The sequence below is a fragment of the Nannobrachium achirus genome (genome assembly GCF_963921795.1).
Source record: "Nannobrachium achirus genome assembly, chromosome: 10".
NCBI classification, from domain to species: domain Eukaryota; kingdom Metazoa; phylum Chordata; class Actinopteri; order Myctophiformes; family Myctophidae; genus Nannobrachium; species Nannobrachium achirus.
Window position 1 is genome coordinate 38,449,188 of NC_137819.1, and position 25,481 is coordinate 38,474,668.

At 43.1% G+C, this 25,481-nt stretch overlaps 1 protein-coding gene across 1 annotated transcript in view; it reads right to left on the bottom strand.

The window, feature by feature from the left end:
- The window catches only part of LOC308293026 (venom phosphodiesterase CdcPDE), a gene marked incomplete at both ends in the record, with an annotated part of 41,603 nt that overhangs the window by 3,150 nt on the left and 12,972 nt on the right, over positions 1 to 25,481 (bottom strand). Inside the window, 18 exons of the mRNA XM_080735456.1 lie at positions 1,139 to 1,295; positions 1,684 to 1,816; positions 1,960 to 2,037; positions 3,050 to 3,185; positions 3,964 to 4,118; positions 4,849 to 4,894; positions 11,052 to 11,224; positions 12,133 to 12,220; positions 12,470 to 12,539; positions 12,879 to 13,006; positions 13,442 to 13,473; positions 13,720 to 13,842; positions 14,684 to 14,792; positions 20,299 to 20,371; positions 20,881 to 20,946; positions 23,734 to 23,843; positions 24,349 to 24,468; positions 24,631 to 24,710. Of these exons, the coding sequence (XP_080591582.1) occupies positions 1,139 to 1,295; positions 1,684 to 1,816; positions 1,960 to 2,037; positions 3,050 to 3,185; positions 3,964 to 4,118; positions 4,849 to 4,894; positions 11,052 to 11,224; positions 12,133 to 12,220; positions 12,470 to 12,539; positions 12,879 to 13,006; positions 13,442 to 13,473; positions 13,720 to 13,842; positions 14,684 to 14,792; positions 20,299 to 20,371; positions 20,881 to 20,946; positions 23,734 to 23,843; positions 24,349 to 24,468; positions 24,631 to 24,710 (1,877 nt within the window). The remainder of the gene's footprint in view (positions 1 to 1,138; positions 1,296 to 1,683; positions 1,817 to 1,959; positions 2,038 to 3,049; positions 3,186 to 3,963; positions 4,119 to 4,848; positions 4,895 to 11,051; positions 11,225 to 12,132; positions 12,221 to 12,469; positions 12,540 to 12,878; positions 13,007 to 13,441; positions 13,474 to 13,719; positions 13,843 to 14,683; positions 14,793 to 20,298; positions 20,372 to 20,880; positions 20,947 to 23,733; positions 23,844 to 24,348; positions 24,469 to 24,630; positions 24,711 to 25,481) is intronic.

Consider the following 25,481-nt stretch of genomic DNA (forward strand, 5'->3'; position numbering starts at 1 on the left):
CCCCCCCCCTTCCCTCTTGTAACCTGAGAACTTGGTGATGATAATGACACATTGGTCTACAGAGGATTGCGCAATAGGTATTGCGAAATAACCATACAAACACAAACTGTACGGTAAATATGCATTTTGAAAACATGAAATGTTGACAGCGCAAAGCGTCCAGGTTAGTCTGTCCTGGTGTGTGTGGTTATGAGAGGTGTTGTCAGATATTGTAAATGTAGATACAGTTTGAAGTGTGTCAAGTGTGTCTCACCATTGGAATGTTGGTTGCTCGAATGTAGGGATTTGATGAGAAAGTGACAAACTGCGGGTGCTTATGGCCAAGGACAAGTAGTTAATACACGTACCACATAGGCTTTGATGCCTGACTGCGTGTTCCGGGTTAGGGAATCTAATCTCTTTATATCACTCCCCGAATCTCTCTACTAAGAGAAGAAAAAATAAAAGCCATTCTTGGTGCATTATAGTAGTTATTGACTTGTTAAGGATAGTGAGTGGTCCACTTGAGTTAAATATTACAACCTATAAATTGTGGTACAACATCTGAAGGCATCCTTCTTTTGTTTGACAACAGCAGTTAGAGACACACATTTGTCTGCCTTTGTTTGTGCTTGTGTGTACATTATGCTAACTAAGGGGTCATCAATATCTTGCCTGGTTCCGGATCATAGACCCCGCCCACTCTCAGAGTGGACTGAGTCTGAAATCAGGCTACAATATGTCCGTACACAGACAAGTTAGACAACTGTGTCCTTGGCAATACTTGTCCATGGCTAAATTTAGATTTAGTTTACATAGCATTGTTCTTAATTTGCCAAGAAGACCCAATTACTGAATGCCAGTCTCCAAGTCTTCTTCAGAATATGTATGACATTGATTTCATTAATGCAGAAATACTTTTATAATCTGTACATTGGAATAGACTATATGGAATACTAGTACAGTTGTTCTCAAACCTTTTACTGTCAAGGACCCCTATAACTCTGAGAGTGTACACATGGAATCAAATGGACCGTTTTGGTTCCATTTGTACACTCTCAGAGTTACAGACCTGTAAGGGACCCCGTTCAAGTAAGATCATAAATTGAATTGTGATGGAAATGTCCTTGTCTGCTCTTTATTTTGGGTATTGTCTTACCATACAGCTTTCTGAGTTGTCTGGTCTATGAGGCAACAGGAAGGAAACAGTTTGTAGCTCTCCATCACAGCTCTGCACGGGCTCAGTGGTGTTTCTGCAGCTGGTCAGCACCACAAAGTAATGGGTGGGGATGGGGATGCGTGTGCCAGAGACAAACCTTTAACAGGAACATAAAGAATTAAAAAACACACCCGGGACATGAAACCCAGCCAACATCCTTTGTTCCAAGTCTGTCCGTTCAAGAGATATGGCTGATTATGTAATGTTGACCTTGATGGTAACCCTGGAATTTGACAATTATCCAAAAGTTAATCATCACTTTGAGGAAGTGGAAAGCCAAGGAAGTGCCATAAAATGTATCATGCACGTCCTCGTGCACACTCACACTAATCGGTCAGTCAGACAGACTGTCAGACAGACAGACAGACAGACAGACAGACAGACAGACAGACAGACAGACAGACAGACAGACAGACAGACAGACAGTCATGTACGCAACCACAGGTGCTCTCATAAAATCTGTAATATGACAAATAATGACTTACTGCTGTATCTGTTCTGGGGTGTCATAATGTCCATCATAGTTATAATCAAAGACAGGTCCCGTCACTACATTCACCCCATTATACTGAGAGGCATACTTCTTCAGCAAGGTAGAGTGGAAGTAACCCCAGATCTCTGTGAGGAGAGGAGAGGTAGAGAAGAGACAATTGTGACTTAGAGTCAGTCAGTTCAGATAATGCCATATGTGGTCACAGTTATAACTTCATAACATAAATAAAGATGTTCTACTTAATGCTTCAGCACACAGGACCACTTACTTTTGAACTCGGGGTACATTGGGACGAGATTAGTCACCAGCAGTGCGTCATACTGCTCCTCTGCAGTGTTGTTTAGGTCTGCCAATCATACAGATATTTATATGAGATGTGAAGCTACATGGTGAGAGAGACATGCATGATGCATGTATAGCCTGCCTGATTTGGTTGATGATTGGTTATATGTGCAACTACAGTACATATACAGTAAATGACCATAACACCACACATCATGAGGACACAAGCAAAGGAATTACACTGGACAATGAACAATATGGTGTACACTTGTTGTGCATTTATCTAAATGACGCGCAAAGGATAAATCAGTCATTCCCACACTCACTCAATATAGAGAGCTTCAGGACTGCAGAGGCTCAGGAGGTAGAGTGGCCCCTTGGGAAACAGAAGGTGCAAGGTTCAATACCCGGCTCCCTGTAGTTAAGGTCAAGTGTCCTTGAGCAAGACACTGAACCCCTAACTGCTTCCTCTGTTGTCGGTGTGTGAACGGGTGAATGTATTGCACTTTGGATATAGGTGCACTATTTAGCTTCTGTCATGGCAGTCTGGCTTGTAATGTGCCATCTTGTCACTTTCTACAATAAATGTGTTTGAACCATTTCTGTGTTCCTGAGTATTCCCAAGTCATAGAGGTGGGTGGCACGTAGCAATGTGTTACAGACACAATGAGAAAGAGAGCGAAACAAGGAAAAGATGAAAGAAAATAAAAGGGAAGAAAAGGACATGGTGATAGTGATAATATACTGTATGACAAACATACACACAGACAAACTCGGATGCAATGCCATCCATCCATCCGTCCCTCCCTCCCTCCCTCCCTCCCTCCATCCATCCCCTCACTCCAAGCATACACTGTTGAAGCGCAGCATGAAATTGGATGAACCATTGCTCTTTTGCGGTGTGGACTGACGTAATGTCCTTACGAACAGTACAATTGAATGGCCTCTGAGTCAAATTTCAGAGGAACTTGATGAGCTTATCTAAGAATTACTGAGAATCCTGGCAGGGGACCACAGGTTCTCCGCACCAGTTATCTATTGCTGCCATGTGTGTGTGTTTGTATGCATGGCCGTACTGGGCGGGTAGAGGAAGGAGTGGGTCAGGTTCCCAGCAGCAGCGTACTGGTCACATCTTGGACTCTGGTCCGCAGGCACTCTGACATCAGCCCTCAGACAGTCTCCAGACACCGCTGGCAAAGGGTCCAAGTCCAGCTACAGACAGGAAGAACCATTCGATGAAACAAGAGGTTATTAGGGGACTTAAAGGAGTAGTTCAACCCCAAAATGACTTTTTTTTTTCCGATTGATTACTCATGCCATGGAGACTTGAGTTCAATAATATATTTTGGTTTTGGTCACATTCCTAAGAAAATAATTATGATTATAATAGGCCTAAATGTACCCCCATTGATTTCATTATGGGGTCCCAAATGCATTTGCAAAGAGGGCATTTGGTACGCTCTTATTTCACTCAACACAAATCGGTGTTCCGTTGCAACATGTGAGCGTGCAGGTCAGCTATCTACGTTCTCACCAGAATAGAGATGCTGCGGTTTCAAGTGGTTAATAACAAAAGTACCAGCTCAGTGGCCTTGTGGTTAGAGTGTCCACCCTGAGACTGGGAGATCGGGGTTCGATCCCCGTCCGGGTCATACCAAAGACTCTGAGAAATGGGACCCAGTGCCTCCATGCTTGGCACTCAACATCACGAGTTGAACTGGGGTAAGTCCCTGTGACATACTAGCGTCATGTCCAGGGGGTGTACTTTACTTGTACATCAAGCTGCCTCACACTACAGAAACAGGAGATGGGCTCCTGCACTATGGGCCTCATGGCTCGGCAAGGCTTACTTAATAACAAAATGGCATTTTTACTTTGAAGCATATTTTGACAATTGCGATATTATCGTTAATCACAATTGTATTTGCCACATTAATCGTGACATGGAATTTTCATATCGTCCCATCCCATAATAGGTAGCAGCCCTCACCGGTTTGTCCAGGGTGAAGGAGCTCCACAGTGGCATCATGGTCCTGTTGCTGTAGGCACTGAGGAAGCCCTGGTGGTGAAGCAGACAGTAGCTCTCCCCGCTCTGCAGCATCCTGGGTCGCCCCAACAACGCATGCTTCTTCTCCACAGAGACCTCTGGATGTCATAGAGTGAAGCAGTTTACTTACTTTATCTTAGTTTATTATTTTTTTATTTTAAATGTTTTGTTTTTTTTGCACACTAGCAATATAAATCATAACAAGTTTCATGAAACATGCCGTATAGGGGAAAAGGGAAACAAAGCAAACAAACCAAAAAGAAACAAGGTAACAAAATTACACATAATGCAGACACACGTACACCCACACCCACAGTGCCAGTGCCATAATAGTGATTTCCATCTCATAAGTATTAGGCGTCAGTGTTACAAAGGCTATCAGTGAAGCAGTTTGATGTGTGTTCATTATTTGGGAAACACAGAGATGTCTTGTTCCATGATGAACTTGCTCTAATCTTTTTTTGCACTCCAATTTTGCACTCCAATCACTCCAATCACTTGCTGTGCACTAATGTTCCCCACTACCATCCAGTATTCTATTCTATTCATCTCCACATCAGACAATCGTTTTGTTTAATAAGAAAGAACAATTCGCTTTACAATGTGCATTACATTAAGTAAGCCTTGCCGAGCCATGAGGCCCATAGGGCAGGAGCATATCACCTATTTCACGACGCTAGTATGTCAGGGGGACTTAACCCTCAATTATAGTACATCCACCCATTCACACACACATCCACACACCGGGAGGAAAATAAATGCAAGGCACCAACGTGCTTATCGGGAACATTTAGGGGTTCAGTGTCCTGTCAGTGGGCTCTCCCTTACCCTCTTCTGCTGTGAGGTTCAGACGGCTGTTGATGGAGTTCCCACTCTGACGGGGAAAGAAAAACAAGTCTGTTAATGCACGTTATACAGAAAATGTGGGAATTGAGTAAAATTCTCAATGTTCATTTATCCTGTGTAGAGTTACATAGAGTACGAAAACACTGCAGCTGACCCATTTCTGGCGTCCTGTATTTGTGTGTGTGTGTGTGTGTGTGTGTGTGTGTGTGTGTGTGAGTGAGTGAGTGAGTGAGTGAGTGAGTGAGTGAGTGAGTGTGTGTGTGTGTGTGTGTGTGTGTGTGCGTGCGTGCGTGCGTGCGTGCGTGCGTGCGTGCGTGCGTGCGTGCGTGCGTGCGTGCGTGCGTGCGTGCGCACATGTGCATGTGCTATTGTCTGTATTTCCTTATCAAAAGGCAGTAGGAAGCACCACACCATTTTACAGTAAGCAGCATGATGTCACATGGCTAATGTAATATCTCACACAGGACGTTATGCCACAGTGTCTGATTAGCCCCATTATCTAGGGTTGACAGTAAGCAGATAATAACCCCATGCCATTCACCTGCTACAGAACTGTCTGTACAGGAATTATCTACAAGTCATTGTTGAAGGGACACGTGCAGAGTCATGGCATGATGTTATGTACAGTACATACACAAACAAACACATTCAGGCCCCACTAACGAGTGCAATGGGAAAGTACTGAGCAAAAATGGTTATAAATATACTTTATATAATAAACATTCTACAAATAAACTGAAACAGCTAGGAATTATCTGCCTTGCTCAAGGACAAATATAGTTGTTAATTCTTACCAGCCCGTCTATACTACAGACAGCTGAGGAAACTTTGGACTAGCTTTACACGCAGTTTGAAAATAGGTTAACAGAATTGACTAACCCCCTCCAATTCTGGATGACAATGCTACTGTATGTGACTGATAGTGGAGTGGCTTAGTGACATTACCGTTACGGAGCGGATAAAAGCGCCAAACTTTGCATGGGCCTTCTTTATGACCTACTGAAGGATTTCAGATGGGTAAACAAACATACATATTCAAAATACCCCTATAGTGCACAAAAGTTATCTTGATCAAAAACTGCAAAAAACGCCTATACTAAAAGAGGGTTAAAGCTTGCCATGTCTCCTCCTGCTGCTAGTTTTTACATCATACTTGCACAGGGTGTCTACAGGTAGTGTCTTGACATCCCAGAACAGCTACAATGACAATATTTGATTCCATTATGAATCATTTGGCTTTTAAATAAGGCCTCATTATAGGTGGAAATAGCAAAAAAATAGATGATTTTGGATGATGATTCAAGACACAGCACATGAAGTATTATCCATCAAACATTTAATACAATCATACTGTTCAAACTCTACTGATTGAGACCTAAACTAAAATAAATGAAAGGGAAGAAGGATCGGGACAGGTCAGCTAGGGCTGCAAGCGAACGTTCGGGGATTCAAACGTTCGTTCATTATGTTGGCAATCGAAGTTCGAAATTAATGGGTTCAGGTTTTTTTTTCTTCTTTTTTTACACGATTATCAGAATGTGATAGGCCTATTCAGAATATCACAGTAGTAGACATAGCCAAATACGAAATAAGTTAGGCCTACCGGTAAACACTAACAGTTACTGGTGACCATTAAAGTAGTTATAAAATGTGCCAGAACAGCTTGGAGCGATCAAGTACCGTCCTCCGCTCCAATTCCGCTCCTCTTGGGGCCGCGAACCAGCCTCGCTGACACACACTTGTTGACAGTAGAGTGAGAGTACTCTCAGCTGGGCAGAGACGGACTTGTTTGTCCTCCGAATAGCGAACACCCATCCACGCACCCAAAGATTAAACAGCCTTTCTCCTAAGCATGAGCAAAGATGGATTTCATTGCAAACCCCTAAAGGATCTACAGTATAATGCGATTTCTGGGGTTGTTACATCGAGACCAGTTCAGCCCGAACGCGACGCGCTCCGACGCAGTCACCAAGTCTAATCATCATCCGTGCAACTCCGCTATACATTTTGATTGATTGATTGAAGACTTTATTAGAAGTTTGCATAGGAAAAGGTACAGTTTCATGACGGTACAGTTCACTGGTACAAGGTCTACTAAAAGGAGATCCATGAAAAGACTAAGCTTATTTCCACTGGAAACCATTGAAGTATCTCATATAACATTGAATGACAGACAAATAGAACACAGTACTATGCAGTAGATATGTAAAGAAAAAGAAAAAAGAAAACAGTAAGTCTAAACAAACAGTATATACAAAGAAGGGGCAGGGGAGGGTAGGGTTGGGCTAGGTTCATTTTTTTACCAGTTGCGAACGGCTGCTGCCTGTAAGTGGTTTTTCAGGGCAATTTTAAAGGATGCTAGTGATCCACACTCCTTTATGGCCTTCGGTAAGGCTTTCCACATTTTGGTGGTATAGCAGAAAAACGAGTTTGACGAGCGCTGCCTCTGGTGTTGTAATTATGGACATCCTTAATGTTTATAAAGTATTTTGACAGGTACTTGGGTATCATAGTGGTGTAGTGTATCTTGTACACCAGGCCCATTGCAAGTTGCTGTACTCTGTCATCTACTCTGAGCCATTGAGCCTGTCCGTCAACAAACTGTGCAACATTTTCTCCGATTGGGTTGGATTTTCCAAGTGTTAGCCTAGGTGTTAATGCGGTCACGCATCAACGCGTTTTCAATGGATAAAACAGCGCATTTAACACATTTCCTACACTGTTTTAGCTGGTTAAAGGTACAGTACGTTCGATGGTTCAATGGTCCGATTGTTCGGTTTTTATTCAATCGAACGAACCATCGAAGGTTCGATGGTCCGTTCGGAAAATCCCCCCCGAAGTTCGAATCCCTAAAACAGGGCTAGATTCAGCTGGGGCGCGCGAACAGCCTGACATCAGGGTTGAGGACCAAGGGCCTGGATGACCCTCCTTACTCCACTAAGAAGTAATCTGCAAGGGAGACAGGCAAGAAAGAGTGTGTTGTCATAATTTAAACAAATGGACATGTATATTTATGTGAAAACTTGGTGTATTGGTGTACCTTACTGTACCTGCATGGTGTCTATTTGCGACAGTTGCATTTGCAAAGTCCAGAACAGTCAAGATTTGCATTGCTGCATTTACAACTGGAACAGTCCCCTTTACACACACATTTTATCAGCTCTCTTCAGGCAATGACCTCAGGTATGCTTATCCACACTGGCACCCATGACCCTGATGCATCCTTGGTCCAGCCAAAGTCCTTTGGAGAAGGAATCGCTTGCTGTGTGTCTGTGCTGGTTGCCCAGATTCCTGTCTGAAACACAGCCCATTTTGCATGCTGGAGAAGTGCATCCTGCGTGGGAGGTAGTCTATCCATCGGCCGACTCTCTTGACAGAAGAGTTCCTTCCTTGTTTGATTGGTGGAATTCAAAGGACTGGATTCATTGTACATGATCACAGTCAGTCTTTCAAGCGTCTGGAAATGTTCAGAGTCAACATGTAGTTCCTGGAATGGATGCTTTGCCAGGTACACAAATGCTTCTGTAGCAGCAGCATCACAAGCCAGCAAGGATCACGATGACATCAGTGTCCACAGTTCGCACAAGATCCGTCTTTGCTCCATGCTTCAGTGCATGTTGTAGATGAACCACAATCCTTGTGTCTGCCTCCTCATGGTTGCAACATTCCATCATGCTACTGGAACCGAAAGCTTGTCCTGACATCGCTTGGCCTGATGTAACATATACAGCTTTGGTTGGTGGCCAGCTGAACTCTTTGATCTTAGATGTTAAACTATTTGGTGGTGCTTCAACCCTTGACTGACATCTATGTGGCTTTTGGCATGGGAAAAAGATTCCGGTTTTATCACATAAACCACGTCTGCAAAAGCCTGGGGGAACCCAAATCTCGAGGTCTGCTTATGTTCCATGCATATTCAGGCTGTGACACAACATCTGCATTCAATGGAAAAGGCAAGAAGTCAGCTTGGAAGGCCTGGAAAGCCTATGATCTTGTGACGGATCTTGTGCGAACTGTGGACACTGATGTCATTGTGATCCTTGCTGGCTTGTTGATGCTGCTGCTACAGAAGCATTTGCGTACCTGGCAAAGCATCCATTCCAGGAACTAAATGTTGACTGAGCATTTCCAGACGCTTGAAAGACTGACTGTGATCATGTACAATAAAGCCAGTCCTTTGAATTCCACCAATCAAACAAGGAAGGAACTCTTCTGTCAAGAGAGTCGGCCGATGGATAGACTACCTCCCACGCAGGATGAACTTCTCCAGCATGCAAAATGGGCTGTGTTTCAGACAGGAATCTGGGCAACCAGCACAGACACACAGCAAGCGATTCCTTCTCCAAAGGACTTTGGCTGGACCAAGGATGCATCAGGGTCATGGTGTGGATAAGCATACCTGAGGTCTCCATTGCCTGCAGAGAGCTGATAAAATGTGTGTGTAAAGGGGACTGTTCCAGTTGTAAATGCAGCAATGCAAATCTTGACTGTTCTGGACTTTGCAAATGCAACTGTCGCAAATAGACACCATGCAGGTACAGTAAGGTACACCAATACACCAAGTTTTCACATAAATATACATGTCGATTTGTTTAAATTGTGACAACACACTCTTTCTTGCCTGTCTCCCTTGCAGATTACTTCTTAGTGGAGTAAGGAGGGTCATCCAGGCCCTTGGTCCTCAACCCTGATGTCAGGCTGTTCGCGCGCCCCAGCTGACCTTCTTCCCTTTCATTTATTTTAGTTTAGGTCTCAATCAGTAGAGTTTGAACAGTATGATTGTATTAAAGGTTTGATGGATAATACTTCATGTGCTGTCTTGAATCATCATCCAAAATACATCATCTATTTTTTTTTCTATTTCCGCCTATAATGAGGCCTTATTTAAAAGCCAAATGATTCATAATGGAATCAAATATTGGCATTATAGCTGTTCTGGGATGTCAAGACACTACCTGTAGACACCCTGTGCAAGTATGATGTAAAAACTAGCAGCAGGAGGACAAATGGCAAGAATTAACCCTCTTTTAGTATAGGCGTTTTTTGCAGTTTTTGTTATCAAGATAACTTTTGTGCACTATAGGGGTATTTTGAATATGTATGTTTGTTTACCCATCTAAAATCCTTCAGTAGGTCATAAAGAAGGCCCATAAAAAAATTGGCGCTTTTATCCGCTCCGTATCGGTACGCTTATAAACGTGCGCTAAGCCACTGCACTATGAGTCCTAGGGCTGATATGGTCTATCAACACACTACTGTAGCTCTGTCAAATACAGTCTATCCCTAACATGACATGTTATGCCACAACGTGTGAGGTAGCCTATGATGTCATTGGAGAGGCTGTTGACAATGTATAAAATAGCATGAGCCTACATACAGTATATGGCCTACAAGGTCCAGATAACGTGTTTTTGTTTGACAACTGTACGTGCAAAGATGAGGCAATGGAAACGGGCCTGTAAACAATAATAAGCCTTATTCACGGCCCGCCCACTCAGCAAATTTCTCAGCATCCCCCGGGTGCTGACATCAATTTAGAAGGGGAAACTATAACAGAAATAGCTGGACTTAAAGCCAACAAATCATTATTTCGAACGGTAAAGTAAATTATAATGCTTTGTGCCCTTTACTATCTTGTGTTCTTGATCATGCTATCCGTATTTTATACTTTACTATTCGGAAATTGCATTACATTTGCGATTTCTGTGTTAACTCTATAGGCTATAGTAGGATTTTCCCCTTCAAAATGTGACTTCAGCACCCGGGGGATGCTGAGTGGGCGGGTCGTGAATAGGGCTAATCACATGAATTTGAGCAAGTTAGAACACTGAGGGGTTCATGCCGAGGACATCCGATTACAGGATAAAACAGAGGAACATAATAGAGCAACTGCTGATATGTTTGACTGCAGGTGTATGGAGTTTACACCCTTAGGCCCCGCTCAGACAGGATGTGTTTTAGCAGCTGGCTGCGTGTTTTTGTCTTTGTTATCAATGTGAGTGAAGCTTTATGCTCATGCAAGGCATACCCTCTCGGCTCTATGCACCATTGCTTGAGTTTTTCGAGGACCGTTCCTGGACGCCCCAAGTTCAACTCAAAGAAATGTTTGCAATCAATTGCAATCAAATGTAATACCAGTCCATTACCAATGCAATATCTGATCCAACTACTGTACATACCGGTACCAGAGCAGGACAGGAGCAGCCCAGACTGTCTTCAGGGTCCAGGGACAGCAAAGGACAGTGTCCTGGGTGGCTTTGCTCTGCAGGGTGGCTGGGCTCATGGAAGGGCTGCCTCAGCAAGTGGTTCATGCTCCCATGGGTGCCATTGTTATCAGCGGGGGAGATCCCCAGCACATCTGGATGTGAGCCAGATGTCAGCTCAGGGTTAACAGCATTCGTACATTTTTTTGTTTATTTTTGTCTATTTATATTTACATATACATACATAAAAGAAGACAGGGATGTTCTGAAGAGGTCAGGGCCCCAGGAGCAGGCACGGAAAATAAATCCTTTTTTGGACTGTAAATGTAAATATTTATCATCCTTCCAGGGAAAGATGGCCAAACATAAATCCTCTTTTTTCAGCAATACCCAGCCTCACATGCACTACCACTGCTTATGGAGTCTAGAAGTATTGTTACACTATATTATATCATTATATACTATCTTACAACACTATGTATTATTATTGTTATTGCTACTACTTGTACAGTATATGCCTCTCTGTTTCTCTTTCTGTCTCTCTTGAGGCCAGATCTGCCTGAGGTTTCTTACATTTAAATTGTAGTTCACCCCCAAAAATCACATATTATTTCCTATCAATTACGCACCCCATAAAGCATTGAATTCATGGATATATGTTTTTGTCGCTTTCCTAAGCCAATATTTTGATAAAGTACAGTATCTCATATCTGGTAGGAGACACACAAAAGAGTCTCTTACCGATGTTTCTGGTTGACATTTGCACATTTCACTCAGGTTTTTTCATCTCACTCATGTCACTTTGTCTGCTGACCTCACTCAGCAACGAAATCAAAATAAAATAAACAAAAATTAAAATTAAATCCATGAATTCAAGTCTCCAGATGAACTACTTCTTTAAGGCGGAGGAAAAAAAATCCTTGCTCAGGGTGGGACAATGTTGGATGTGTAAATTGTCTTGAGACAACTTGTGATTTGGCACTTGAATAAAATGTGCAATCGAAATGGAATTGTCCAGTACATTGTTTTCTATTTGCAACCAAGTCAATAGAGAACTACCCACCACACATGAGGTTGTAGAGTTCAATGTTACCGAAGGGCTCAATCTCTCTTTCAGTCAGAAACTTAGGGCCATAACTGAGGAACATGGCCTGAAAATAACAATAAAAGTGTAAATAAATAAATTGAATATAATACAAACGTACAATATCAAAAGATTCTCATACTCATGCAATCCCATGCTTTGGCACAATCTCAGGGATTTTGAGATTTGTGATGAGATGTTTTTGTTATTTTCTGAGAATTGTGGGAAATTATGAATTTACTGTAGGCAAATGTATAAGTACTCATTTCAGAAGTGAGGCCAAAAGAGAAAGTACAGTACTATACAAACTACTTACATGCATGCTGTCAACATCATTGTCATATCCATGAGCCCCACCATTGCAGAATGTTGAAGAACCCGGGTATCTTTGTAAGACAAAGAATCAGGCAGAGAAATAATTTTTTAACCATAATTTGCAACTTGTATTTGCTGTAACCAAGTCAGTGGATCAAATGGTGTAGTATAATATCTCATTGATTACAAATAATGTGACATTTGTCTACTACAGTATAATGTATTTTAACTTGTACTGTATGTAAATGTCACACAGGGAAATGAACACTTGAAGTCTGTCCCTATTCTGGGGACCAACAATCTGAAAAAAAAAATAGCCAATCTACAGGCTCACAACGTGTCGGGATGTGACGGGTCATGGTCGATTATTTTCAATGGGGTGGGTGGTTGTACAACAGCTACTGCTGTACCTCTCAAACAGCCATTTTGGAGTGACCATAACATTGACGTCTTCGATGCGTCGGCTGTTGGCGAAGTGTAGGCGCTTTGGCAGGTTGGCCTTCACGTAGGGCTTGATCTTCTGGTCTGGCTTCTTACACTGGAATGAACATTAGACCATCAGTTCTTTTTAGTTGCCTTTACATTGGGACATTAAGTACAACGTGTGTCGACAATGAAACCAAGGAACAAATTATACACAACTTGGCTGGAATCCATTATGTTGTTAAGATCATAACTCACTTCTACTACTTCTATCCAGTTGGTAGTACTTTTTTTTACCAGTGATGCCATACTTAGAGGAAAGTGCTAGTAATGACTGAGAGGGTCTTCTTTATTTTTTTTATACAATATGCTGGTTTAATCATTACATTTGCTTCTCAGAAATCTTACTACTGTCGTCAACCTTCTTTGTTGTCTATAATCAGCAGTTAAACAAATGCACAGTTGTAGCACTAGGAGAACTGTGAGGTACCATACAGTGAACTGATTTCCTTGGATCAGGTCAAAGCAGAGGAGAAGGGAATCTACTTACAGTCATGTTGGCCACCAGTCCAACAGAGTCCACTGCCAAGGGGGAAAGACAGCCAAAGTCAGTGAAGGTATCAAATATAGCTACCTAGGATGGTCATACTACTGCTGATCTCCAATGATAATAGTCTGGGACTGGGCCTGAACATCGTCCAAATGTCAGCAGTTCTGATCCCCTCCTAATACTGTTAATCCATCAATCACTAGTAACTTGCATACACACAATTTTGAGTTGGGCTCTATGCGTAATGCATTAAAGTAGCGTGACTTCCACAGACTCACAGACGGTGTCTTTATCCCTGGCTCTGATGCGTCCAAACGGTCCCTCGGTCACCCAGTACTCCTGGACACTGCCCACCATGTCCTGGAGAGCCTCCATCCTGTCACAGCTAGTCTCCTCCATACCTGCACAAGATTTCATACTGTATGGAATTATCCTATTAATAAGAGCAATAGAGCGGTGTTTCTCAACCTTTTCAGGCCGTGACCCCCCAAATAATCATATTTTAACTGGGGACCCCCCAAACTATGAGCACTAAGAGTTGAGGCATTACATCTTGTATAACACGGTTCTATTGTGAAAATAGCAGATCTACATGCTCACAACGCCTCGCAACGCAAGGCGTTGTGAGCGTTGTGAGGAAAATTAGAATGCTATAATGGAAGCCATTGTTCTCTGACCCCACATTAGCAGAACTCTCTAATACAAGGCTTAGTATTAGGTTGAAAATGGGGGAAGTCGTACTTTAAAGGTAGCTCTCCACCAAACAGACTACTAAAGTTGGGAGATCGGAAGGTTGGAAGGTGTGGAAAAAAGTTCTAGGCTGGGGCGCCTGGTGGCCTAGTGGACCGGGCGCATACCATATAGGCATTGCCATTTCGGCATCAATGCCTTCGATTCCCGATCCGGCCGACCTTTGCAGCATGTCACTCCCTGTCTCTCCCCCATTTCCTGTCAGTCTACTGTCCTATCCAATAAAAAAGGCAAAAAGCCCAAAAAAAGAAAAAAAAAAAAAAGTTCTAGGCTATCTATAACATTTTATGGACTTTTTTCTCTTTTCATGTTGTTTTATAGTTTATTGCACTCTCGTATACTTTTATTCTTTTTTATTGTTTCCTGCTCATTTGTATCCTTTTATTATGTTTCTCCCATGATTGTTATGTTGTTTTTATGAAGAGATTTGTAACTGTTTTAAAAGTGCTTCAAATAAAATGTATGTATGTATGTACAGTATGTACAACCTACCATGGTCTGCAACTACGATGATGTTGAGACAGCGGTGTAGATTAATCTGCTTGAGACCATTCATGAGCTGACCCATGACCTTATCAACACCCTGGAGGGCCTCTATCAGCTGGAAGAAAACACATCACATATCACTCATACCACTCATAGACGTTAGATGTTACAGTATGTTCATAGTTTATGGTGATGGACTGGTACAATACACATCAGTTTAGTCAGGAACACTCACGTCAAAGTAGATTTAACTTATCTTGGCGTTAAAGGGCTCCGCATTCGGAGATGTTCCCTGAATTTTGTGCATGCCTTTTGAGCATGCTAAGCAAAACCAGGGAACGCTAAGCAATACCCCCCATAGGTGTACAATAGCAGAACAATAGCAATACATTGACATGAAACTTAGTCAGTCAAAATCACAGTATTTGAGCTTAACAATACATTTACATGTTACTTAGTCAGACAATCACAAGTATTTGATCTTAGCCAGACTGGTCGTGCAAAGGTGGAGGCTGGGGTGGAGGAGACAGCTAGCAGGGAATGTTCCGAAGCTTCGGAAACCCACCATAGGTAGAGAACGCAAGCCGTATTTAAAGGCACCTTCCCTACTGAGTGAGAGCTTTGATTGGAGTATGGCAGTGTGATGTAATGACCAGCAGATATGAGAATGAGGAATGAGAACAGAGCTGACTGACAGCTGACCGCAGCTGGGCGTGGCGACTCCCGTGTCCTGCATAAACCAACGCTGAAGCTTCAGTTGATTCAGTTAGGTCATATGCTGTGTTTGTTTATCTTAATTATTATCTTATGCTTATCTCTGAGCTTAACACTGAGCTCCTAACTGCTCCTGAAGGTTGCATGGTTTACTCTGCTGTTGTGCGTGTGGATGGGTGAATGTAACACACATTATGAGGCACTTTGGCTGGTTAGCTTGATCAGGCTGATTAGGATGGGGGATACAAGTTATCAGACTTTCTTTTGTAATGTTTGGTTTGGTTTGTCAGTTATTTATTGCGACCGTCAGGTCGTAGTTACTATCAAAACCTCCACCGGCTGTCTGTCTGTCTGTCACACGTCACACTTTTGCCCTACCCGATCCATGCCAAACTATGCACACACACTCCTTGGCTGCCAAACCACAACCTCCCTCCTGATTGGCTGCCAATACCTTCTAAAATGTGTGTATGCGTACTGACGGTCGCTTATCTCCCGATTTAGGGATTCTTACTGATTAGTATTGTCGGTTTAACTTGCTTGGATGCAATTTGTAGATGTTTTTTATTATTATGATGTGTTTTCATTGATGTCTTTATGAGCTGCTGTAACACTTGAATTGTGTGTGTGTGTGTGTGTGTGTGTGTGTGTGTGTGTGTGTGTGTGTGTGTGTGTGTGTGTGTGTGTGTGTGTGTGTGTGTGTGTGTGTGTGTGTGTGCGCGCGCGTGTGTGTGCGTGCGTTACAACGGCCATAGCTTCCTACAATTGCCTTGACAATGTAATTATTAATTACTAACTGTAAATCAAACCATTACCAAGTCCAAATAAAGGACACATCTTCTAGTGTGGTACGATGCGTCCACAAAACAGCTCCCGTAGGATTTTTGTGCCAAAATAGATTTTTTTGCAGATCCTGGCTCTATAGAGTCCAAACTATGAGAAAACGATGGGTGCCAACTTTTCCGGACCCCCGCCCCCTTTCTGGGGGTCATCTAGTTTGGGACCTCCCAGAACAGTACGCCAGCCAGTTAATGTCCAATTTTCTTAATATTAAGATTGTTTTGTAGGTTTTAAAACATTCTGAGTTCATTTATTACACTTTTGAAGCAGCCAGAATAAGCTTTCTAACTTTTGGTTGGGGTCTTTCCTCACCTGGGACCCCCTAGACGGACCCCTGTGCCTATCTCAGTACTCGCTCTGCTCCTGCTCCAGAACAATGTCATATTAGATCATAATTGAAGCATAAAAGTTTTTTTCTGAAAACAAGTAGTAACAAATACCAGGGGTCTTCAACAGGGGGTTCGGGACCCCTGGGGGTCCTCAAAGTTACTACAAGTGTGATACGAAGTGTACTTCTAAGGATTTCTTTGCTAAAATGTATTTTTTACTGCTTTGGCTTTTATAGGGACCACATTTTCAGAAAATGATGGGTGTCAGATTTTCCTGACCCCTGCCCCCTTTCTGGGGGGGTCATCTATTTTAGGACGCAGAACAGTATGACAGAACAGTATGCCAGCCAGTTAATGTCCAATTTTCATAATATTAGAGTTGTTTTGAAGATTTTAAAACAGGTTTATATATTGCACTTTTGAAGCAGCCAGAATAACCTTTCCATCTTTTGGTGGGGGTCTTTCCTCACCTGGGACCCCTGTAATGACCCCTGAGCCTATCTCAGTACTCAATACAGTCCTTGCTCTGCTCCTTCTCCAGAACAGTGTCAAATTAGATCATAATTGAAGCATAAAAGCTTTTGTACCTGTAGTAGCTAATACCAGGGGTCTTCCAAAGGGGGTCCGGGACCCCCAGGTGTCCTCAGAGTTACTACAGGGGGCCAGCCAAATGACTATTTCAGTTTTGGCCATATTCTTGCAACCAGTTCTGCAATTTGCTATCTATTTTTGAATAATATTAGAAACTGTATTAATATTCTCACTCAGTATTATTTACTAGTAAGATGCCTCAGGGCGCCAATTCTTTGCCATCTGGCCAGTGATGTATATCGGACCAGTTACCCATATATGGAGACCCCTGGTACCCATATATGGAGATCCATGTACTGTATATGGAGATATGCTATGAGAGCCCAAACATGCTGACTCAGTTATTTGTTATGTGAACGTCCTATGATGTCTATGACAACTGCCATCACAGTGAAGTCAGAGTGTGATGTCAGAGCGGACACGCAGAACAGAACAACATGTCCATTTAACACACACACACACACACACACACACACACACACACACACACACACACACACACACACACACACACACAACACACACACACACACACACACACACACACACACACACACACACACACACACACACACACACACACACACACACACACACACAGTCATCTTGTCATACATCTTGAATGTATGACCTCAGCATCAAAGGCTGGATTGGGGTATGTCCCTGTGACAAACTATTATCATGTCCACTGTCATACATCTTGAATGTATGACCTCAGCATCAAAGGCTGGATTGAGGTATGTCCCTGTGAAAAACTATTATCATGTCCACTGTCCAGGGGTACTTAATGTACATCAAGCTGCCTCACAGAAACAGGACATAGACTCCTGCCCTATGAGCCACAGGGCTGGGCAAGGCTTACTTATTTCCATCAACATTGGAGTCATTGGAGCACTTTGGTCCAACAACCCCGCATCTGTGATAATGCAGGGTAATGGGGTGGGATTTCAGTCAAAGAACTTGGAGCTGCACTGCTACCACATATCCTCCATGCCAACTACGTCACAATGCAGTATAAATTATACCTGACAAATTGCCCTGAGCTTCCACCAATTGAAGAAAATGGATGGAATTCAAAGAGTGGGGGTATTTTCCAGTCAGATGTCTTGGCTGACTGGGAGGTTGGGGTGACCAGAGATTTAGCTGGCCCCCTGTAGTAACTCTGAGGACACCTCCCAGACCCCCTGTGGAAGACCCCTGGTATTAGCTACTCATTTTTGTTGTCAGAGCCCAGCTACAAAAGCGTTTATGCTTCAATTATGATCTAATTTGACACTGTTTTGGAGCAGGAGCCCAGCAAGGACTGTAATGTCCCAGGTCCCAGGTGAGGAAAGACCCCTGTCAAAAGTCAGGAAGGTTATTCTGGCTGCTTCAAAAGTGCAATATATGAACTTAGAATGTTTTAAAACCTTCAAAACAGCTCTAATATTATAAATTGGACATTAACTGGCTGGCATACTGTTCTGTGAGGTCCTAAAATAGATGACCCCCCAGAAAAAGGGCAGGGGTCAGGAAAATCTGACACTCATCATTTTCTCACAGTTTGGTCCCTATAAAAGCCAAATCAGTAAAAAATTAAAGTTCAGCCAAAAAAATCATTAGAAGTACACTATGTAGTAACTCTGAGGACCCCCTAGGGGTCCCGAAGCCCCTGTGGAAGACCCCTGGTATTTGCCTACTACTCATTTTTGTTTTTAGAGCCCAGCTACAAAAAACATTTATTCAATTATGATCTAATATGACATTTTTCTGGAGCAGGAGCAGAGCGATTACTGAGATATGCACAGGGGTACGTCTGGGAGGTCCCAGGTGAGGAAAGACCCCAACCAAAAGTCAGAAAGGTTATTCTGTCTGCTTCAAAAGTGTAATAAATGAACTCAGAATGTTTTAAAACCTACAAAACAATCTTAATATTAAGAAAATTGGACATTAACTGGCTGGCGTACTGTTCTGGGAGGTCCCAAACTAGATGACCCCCAGAAAGGGGGCGGGGGTCCGGAAAAGTTGGCACCCATCATTTTCTCATAGTTTGGACTCTATAGAGCCAGGATCTGCAAAAAAAATCAATTTTGGCACAAAAATCCTACGGAAGTAGACATCGTACCACACTATTCGGGTTACAACACGTTTTATCTGTGATCAAATCAGATCATCTAATGGATGCCATTACCACGGCTGATATAATAAGGTATAATTACAGGATTATGTTAATACCGGCATAGCAAGGCTGGAGCAATGGTGCAAGCAGCAGTGAATGAAGATGAAAGTTATGTAAGTTAAAAGCCAGGGTGAAAAGCAAAAGTGGGAAGTGTGTGTGTGTGTGTGTGTGTGTGTGTGTGTGTGTGTGTGAGAGAGAGAGAGAGAGAGAGAGAGAGAGAGAGAGAGAGAGAGAGAGAGAGAGAGAGAGAGAGAGAGAGAGAGAGAGAGAGAGAGAGAGAGAGAGAGAGAGAGAGAGAGAGAGGCTTGTTTGTACAGGTGCTTCAAGTGAAAGCCAGAGAGAAATACCAGAACAACAGAGGACAAAAGAAGACAAGCCAAGACAAGGATCCACTGAATTGGTAACTAGATGCTTATATTCATTATCCTCATTCATTTTAACACTTAATTTTAGACTGACTGACTCACTCACTCACTGACAGCTCCAATCATCAAGTTAATGAAGCCCTACATGGTTGAAACCTTGTTCACTTTTGGTTAAATAAAAATAAAAAAATCACACCCGTGTGAACTGAGCGGTGGTCGTGGGGGGGGGGGGGGGGGGAGGGGTGCCTGTGTGTGTGGGGTGTGTGTGTGTGTGTGTGTGTGTGTGTGTGTGTGTGTGTGTGTCTGGCCTGGCCTGAACAACAGCGCCCCTCCCTTAACATGTGTGGTGAAAAAAGGTACTTCAGGCTACATACAGACACGCACACACGCACGCATACACACACGGCCACGTATAGGAGACGGTGTAACCACCGCTCAAAAAGACAGGAGAGCAGTTTATCGTGCAGACATTCCCCTTTTCTTCACTTGATTATTGAGTGTTTATAGAAACTGTGGGGATGTGCATATGCTCCCCTTTTTCCACTGCCTGCCTCACTGATTCACTCACACTGACTCACTGACAGTTATTCAGTCATTCATTCATCATTCAGAGTGTGAACTTACCCCTCCACTGACAGGACCATAGTTGTGTCCAGATTTATCAGGCTCCTCCAGATACAGGGTGTAGAAATCTGGCCTGTGGTGATACACTATGATTACAGCTTTGAAGGAGGAATAACTCACATAGCTTGTGAGTTATTCTACTAATACTGTATAAGTTGGTGATGATACACTGGATAATTTGGGACAAAATGTTTCTTCTGTATGTATTACTCTATGTGACATCTAGCCAGTAAAGATCAGAAACAATCTTTTCTGGCAATATCTTTCATCAAATAACCGATCTACTAGTTTTATTGTTTTGCTATTTGTGAAAACAAATAATAGGATTAATGTGGTTAACATAATTTTTTTATTATCAAACATATCAGACATTTCCCAAAAGGCAATGACATATCTCCACCAAAGATAAAAAATGTATGACCAGATGGGTGATATAAAAATCAGAGGCATGGATATCCCCCTATCCCCCCAGCTAGTCGAACCCTTCAAGCAAACCCACATAATATTTCCAAGGGGAGTGAATTTAGTTTTGAGAGAGAGATCCTGCCAGGTGGATTCAAGCCAAAGAGAACATAGGCCTACCTTTGGTCTTCTGGCAGCTGCATCCACTTCAGAACAGTAAACACTCTCTCCTCAAATGGTATTTTACTACAACCAAAGAAAGTATTCATATAAAAGTATATAAAAGTTATAATAAAACCTATCCTGAAACAGCCCTTTATCATAATTTTTGCAAATAATAAAACATTGGAATCAATGATAAGGATGAATATACAAAATACATTCTCATTCATCTAACTAAAATAACATAATTCTACAATGTTACAAGATATATTATACATGTGTATCACACTGCTATCATCATAAGCAATATAAACATTTATAAAATAAAATAATACATAAGACATGAGCAACATACCATGATAATACTTGAAGATTACAGTATTTATACGTACAATACAATTAGCAAGAACTAAGATGGCAACATAGTTTTATTGTACTTTATCCACTGTGATTATTTTAGTGAGTGTTACCTTCTTTATGATCTCTATCCCATTGATATGACTGCAATATAACTGTTTTAACAAGCATCGTCCACCCATTGCATTGCGTATCGCGGCATCCACACAACATTACGTCTTAGACTTAATTGCGACCGTAGGTCGCAGTTACTTGCACACTATCCAAACCTCCACCGGCTGTCCCTCCGTCACTCCCTCCGTCACTCCCTCTGTCACACGTCACACGTCACACTTTTGCCCTACTCATATCTCTGCAACCGTTGCCCCGATCCATGCCAGATTTTGCACACACACTCCTTGCCTGCCAAACTACAACCTCCAAGGACCCCCGGAGTTTCGGGGACCCCCAGGTCCCTGGGGGACCCCCAGGTGTAAAAAAATTACCAAATGTGCAAAAATGACCAAATGACCACCCCAACGGGCCTGCTCTCTCTGTGTCACACACACACACACACACACACACACACACACACACACACACACACACACACACACACACACACTCTCTCTCTCTCTCTCAAACATAATGTGTGACCTGCCAAGTGGCAAGGAATGTTGCCACTGTCCTCTCTCTCTCACACACACACACACACACACACACACACACACACACACACACACACACACACACACACACACACACACACACACACACACACACACACACACACACACACACACACACACACACACCTTCACACCAGGGAGTCCAGGAAGGATGAGCCTCCATGCTTAAATAAACAGACCTGGGTCCACTATCAAGATCTGCCAACTACACAGTCATGTCATCAAAATGCATCTGTCCCATCTAGCGCCACCATCTGGCTGATTTTTAAAAAACACATTTTTGGACACTGCTCCTACAGAATTTGCCCTAAAATCACACAAACCACTACACAGTATCTCTACAGTCACCCTGCTCCTACAGATTTTGCCCTAAAATCATGCACACCAGTACACAGTATCTCTACAGTCATGTAATCACAACGCATCTGTCCCATCTAGCGCCACCATCAGGACGATTTTGCACAAACTACTTTTTGGCCTATTTATGGAGATAAGCGACCAACGGTCGCTTATCTCCCGATTAGGGAGTCTTACTGGTAATTAAAGCATTATTGCGACCGTCAGGTCGCATTTACTACCAAAACCTCCACCGGCTGTCCGTCTGTCTGTGAGTCAGTCACACTTTTGCCCTGCTCATATCTCCACAACCGTTGCCCCCATCCATGCCAAATTTTGCACACACACTCCTTACCTGCCAAACTACAACCTCCAAGGACCCCCGCAGCTCCAGGGACCCCCAGGTCCCTGGGGGACCCCCAGGTGTCACACGTCACACGTCACACGTCACACTTTTGCCCTGCTCATATCTCCACAACCGTTGCCCCCATCCATGCCACATTTTGCACACACACTCCTTGCCTGCCAAACTACAACCTCCAAGGACCCCCGGAGCTCCAGGGACCCCCAGCTCCCTGGGGGACCCCCAAGTGTAAAAAATGACCAAATGTGCAAAAATGACCAAATGACCACCCCAACGGGGCTGCTCACGGGGAATTCCCGGGGACCACCCACTCCTGGTGCTCCAGAACGGATGCAAAAGTGGTGACGCCCCCAGTGGAGGACCCCCTCCACTGCAGCTCACATAAAATGCCCTAACTCGGGCTAGGAGCGTCCGGGAGAGCCGGGCCCGGTACCTATTTGTCCGCCAAGGCAACGCGGACACCCCACCCCTCATTTGTCACATGGCCCTCTTCTAGCGCCACCATGAGGCCGATTCTTGCAAAACACATTTGTGGACACTGCTCCTACAATTTTTGCCCTAAAATCACGCACATCGGTACACAGTATGTCTACACTGATTTCTACAGCCCTCTTTGTGTATACATGTGACCTGACGGTCGCTTATCTCCCGATTAGGGAGTCTTACTGGTTGTCTTTTATCAGTTTTCAATAGTTTCAATAGTGTGCATGGCACATATTAGTGGGTTACAGAGAGTAAGTACTTTGTTTCCCTAAAAGCTTAGATGTGTGTATTTATTTTGTTTGTATGTAAACAATGTGGGCTAATCAGTAGCTAGACTATGGTTCATTATTCTGCCGACCTTGTATGGTGGAGACGTGAAAGGACCTTGGCAAAATAACAGTAGCATTACTGAGGACTGAGGACTTGGTATCCTCAAATTATCCTCAGTACCATGTTATGCTGTCAGTGACACCCTTATTGGTTCCTCAGACCATCTATGAGAACCCTGCCCTCTCACTCTGAAAATCCTATGGTTTATGGCCATATTAATGGATACTGTACTGTTAGAAGTTTGTGTAAGTTTGCTCCAGCATAGCTTTGACAAAATTGAACAAAATCTGCACAATCACCATCTGTGTGGGCTTCATTCGTGAAGTCACTCACCCATCATAATTCTGGTAGATGTTAGGGAAGCTGCCGTTGATTTTGACATCCGACCCTGGCCAGAAGAAGGTACCCGCCTTCAGCCCCTGGTACTTGGCTGAGTGCCAAATCTACAATGAGGGATATGAGAGTATAATGAGCAAAATATATAAACAATTCAGTGACCCTACCTAATACAAAATTGGCACATGGAGGGATAGCTCAAGATATTAAATCTTGTGTCATCTTTGATACTTTGGTGAAGTTGAATAGAGTTCTCAAACCTTTACACTTCAAGGTCTCCGCATAACTTTGGCAGTGTACAAATGCAACCAACGGGTTCATTTGGTTGCATTTGTACACTGTCAGAGTTACAGACATGTATGGGTCCATTTAGACCACAGAGTGCCTGGAATCCCCTTTGAGAACCACTGCTTTAGCCCATGCAAGCAGTCTATTTGGTCTATCAATCAGTACTGAGTGTATATGGTTATAGAAATGAACAATATGGGCTTTCATTTATACACATTCGAAGTATATGTGCCATGCTGTAGCTATCCCCATATCCCATTATGTAAAAGCTGGAGGCTGTATTGATTCCTACAGAGAGATAGTACCAGAGCTGGTCAGGCTTACAGGCTGTCCCAGGTACCAGCGAGGTTTGTCCTTCTCCGAGTTGGACAGACTGAAGACAGCGTCAAACACCGGGTCGTACATAACGTTGTCAATCAAACCATTGGACTCTGGGTAGAGACCCTTTGGAAGGATGGAGGAGAGAAGAGGGGAGAGGGGAGAGGGGAGGAGAGGAGAGGAGTTTCTGCCTGTATGAGTTAGCCATTGATCTCATATGAGTCACTTATTTTGAATCATTTCAATTATTTAGCGTGACGTGTGTGTTCTGAATTGTCTGAGGCTTACTGTGGCAATGGTATAGTGGTTTGGGAAGGTCTTGCTCGGAAATGCTGGCTGCATGTAAGGAGCAGATGTACCACATTTGCCTGTACGGGGAGGAAGAGAATAAAAAGACAAAGATAAATAATGACAAACAAAATCTTTAGTGATTAATGTCTGACCCACCTATCTGCTATTCATGCATCATGATGCACGCGTCACTCACTTTCGTGACGGAGCCAGTGACTCATTCATGTGCATCACACTGGAATGCAGCAGCGCATTCCGAAGAGAGCTCATCTGTATATTGTTTATATTACAGAAACATCCTCAGTGCTAGATCAAAGCTCAAGTATGTACTGTAAGATATAATGGTCTGTGTGTGTACAAACAGGTTAAAGTGTGTGTGACACGTTCGAGGGGTTTCCCCTGTGATCACCCAGCTGTGGTTCCTACTGGGTGGGGATTCCCCCCACCCACACTGTCAACCCCACTACCACCATCACCCAAGTGGCCCCACCACTAACCACCCCTCCGTTTCCCCAGTCCAGTATTTATATGCATTTACAAATTTGGCTAAAAGTTACACAGTTGATCTTTAGCTAAACTAACATGTAGGCTACACCACAACATGCGGGGGCTAACTTGAATTACTCCTACGGAGGTGCTCATCCCCAGGCAGCTCCACTGGAGGTGCGTGAACAGTTCTTCCGGTGGTTTTCAAAACATTTCGGCCCAAGGCACAGCAACGGGCAAGTCAGAATCTCAAGGCACACCCATGTATTCATAACGAAAATAGACAATCTACAAGTTCACAAAGCTTTGCCTTTTTTTGTTTTTAATTTGTGAAATAAATGAATGTAAAAAATATCAAATAA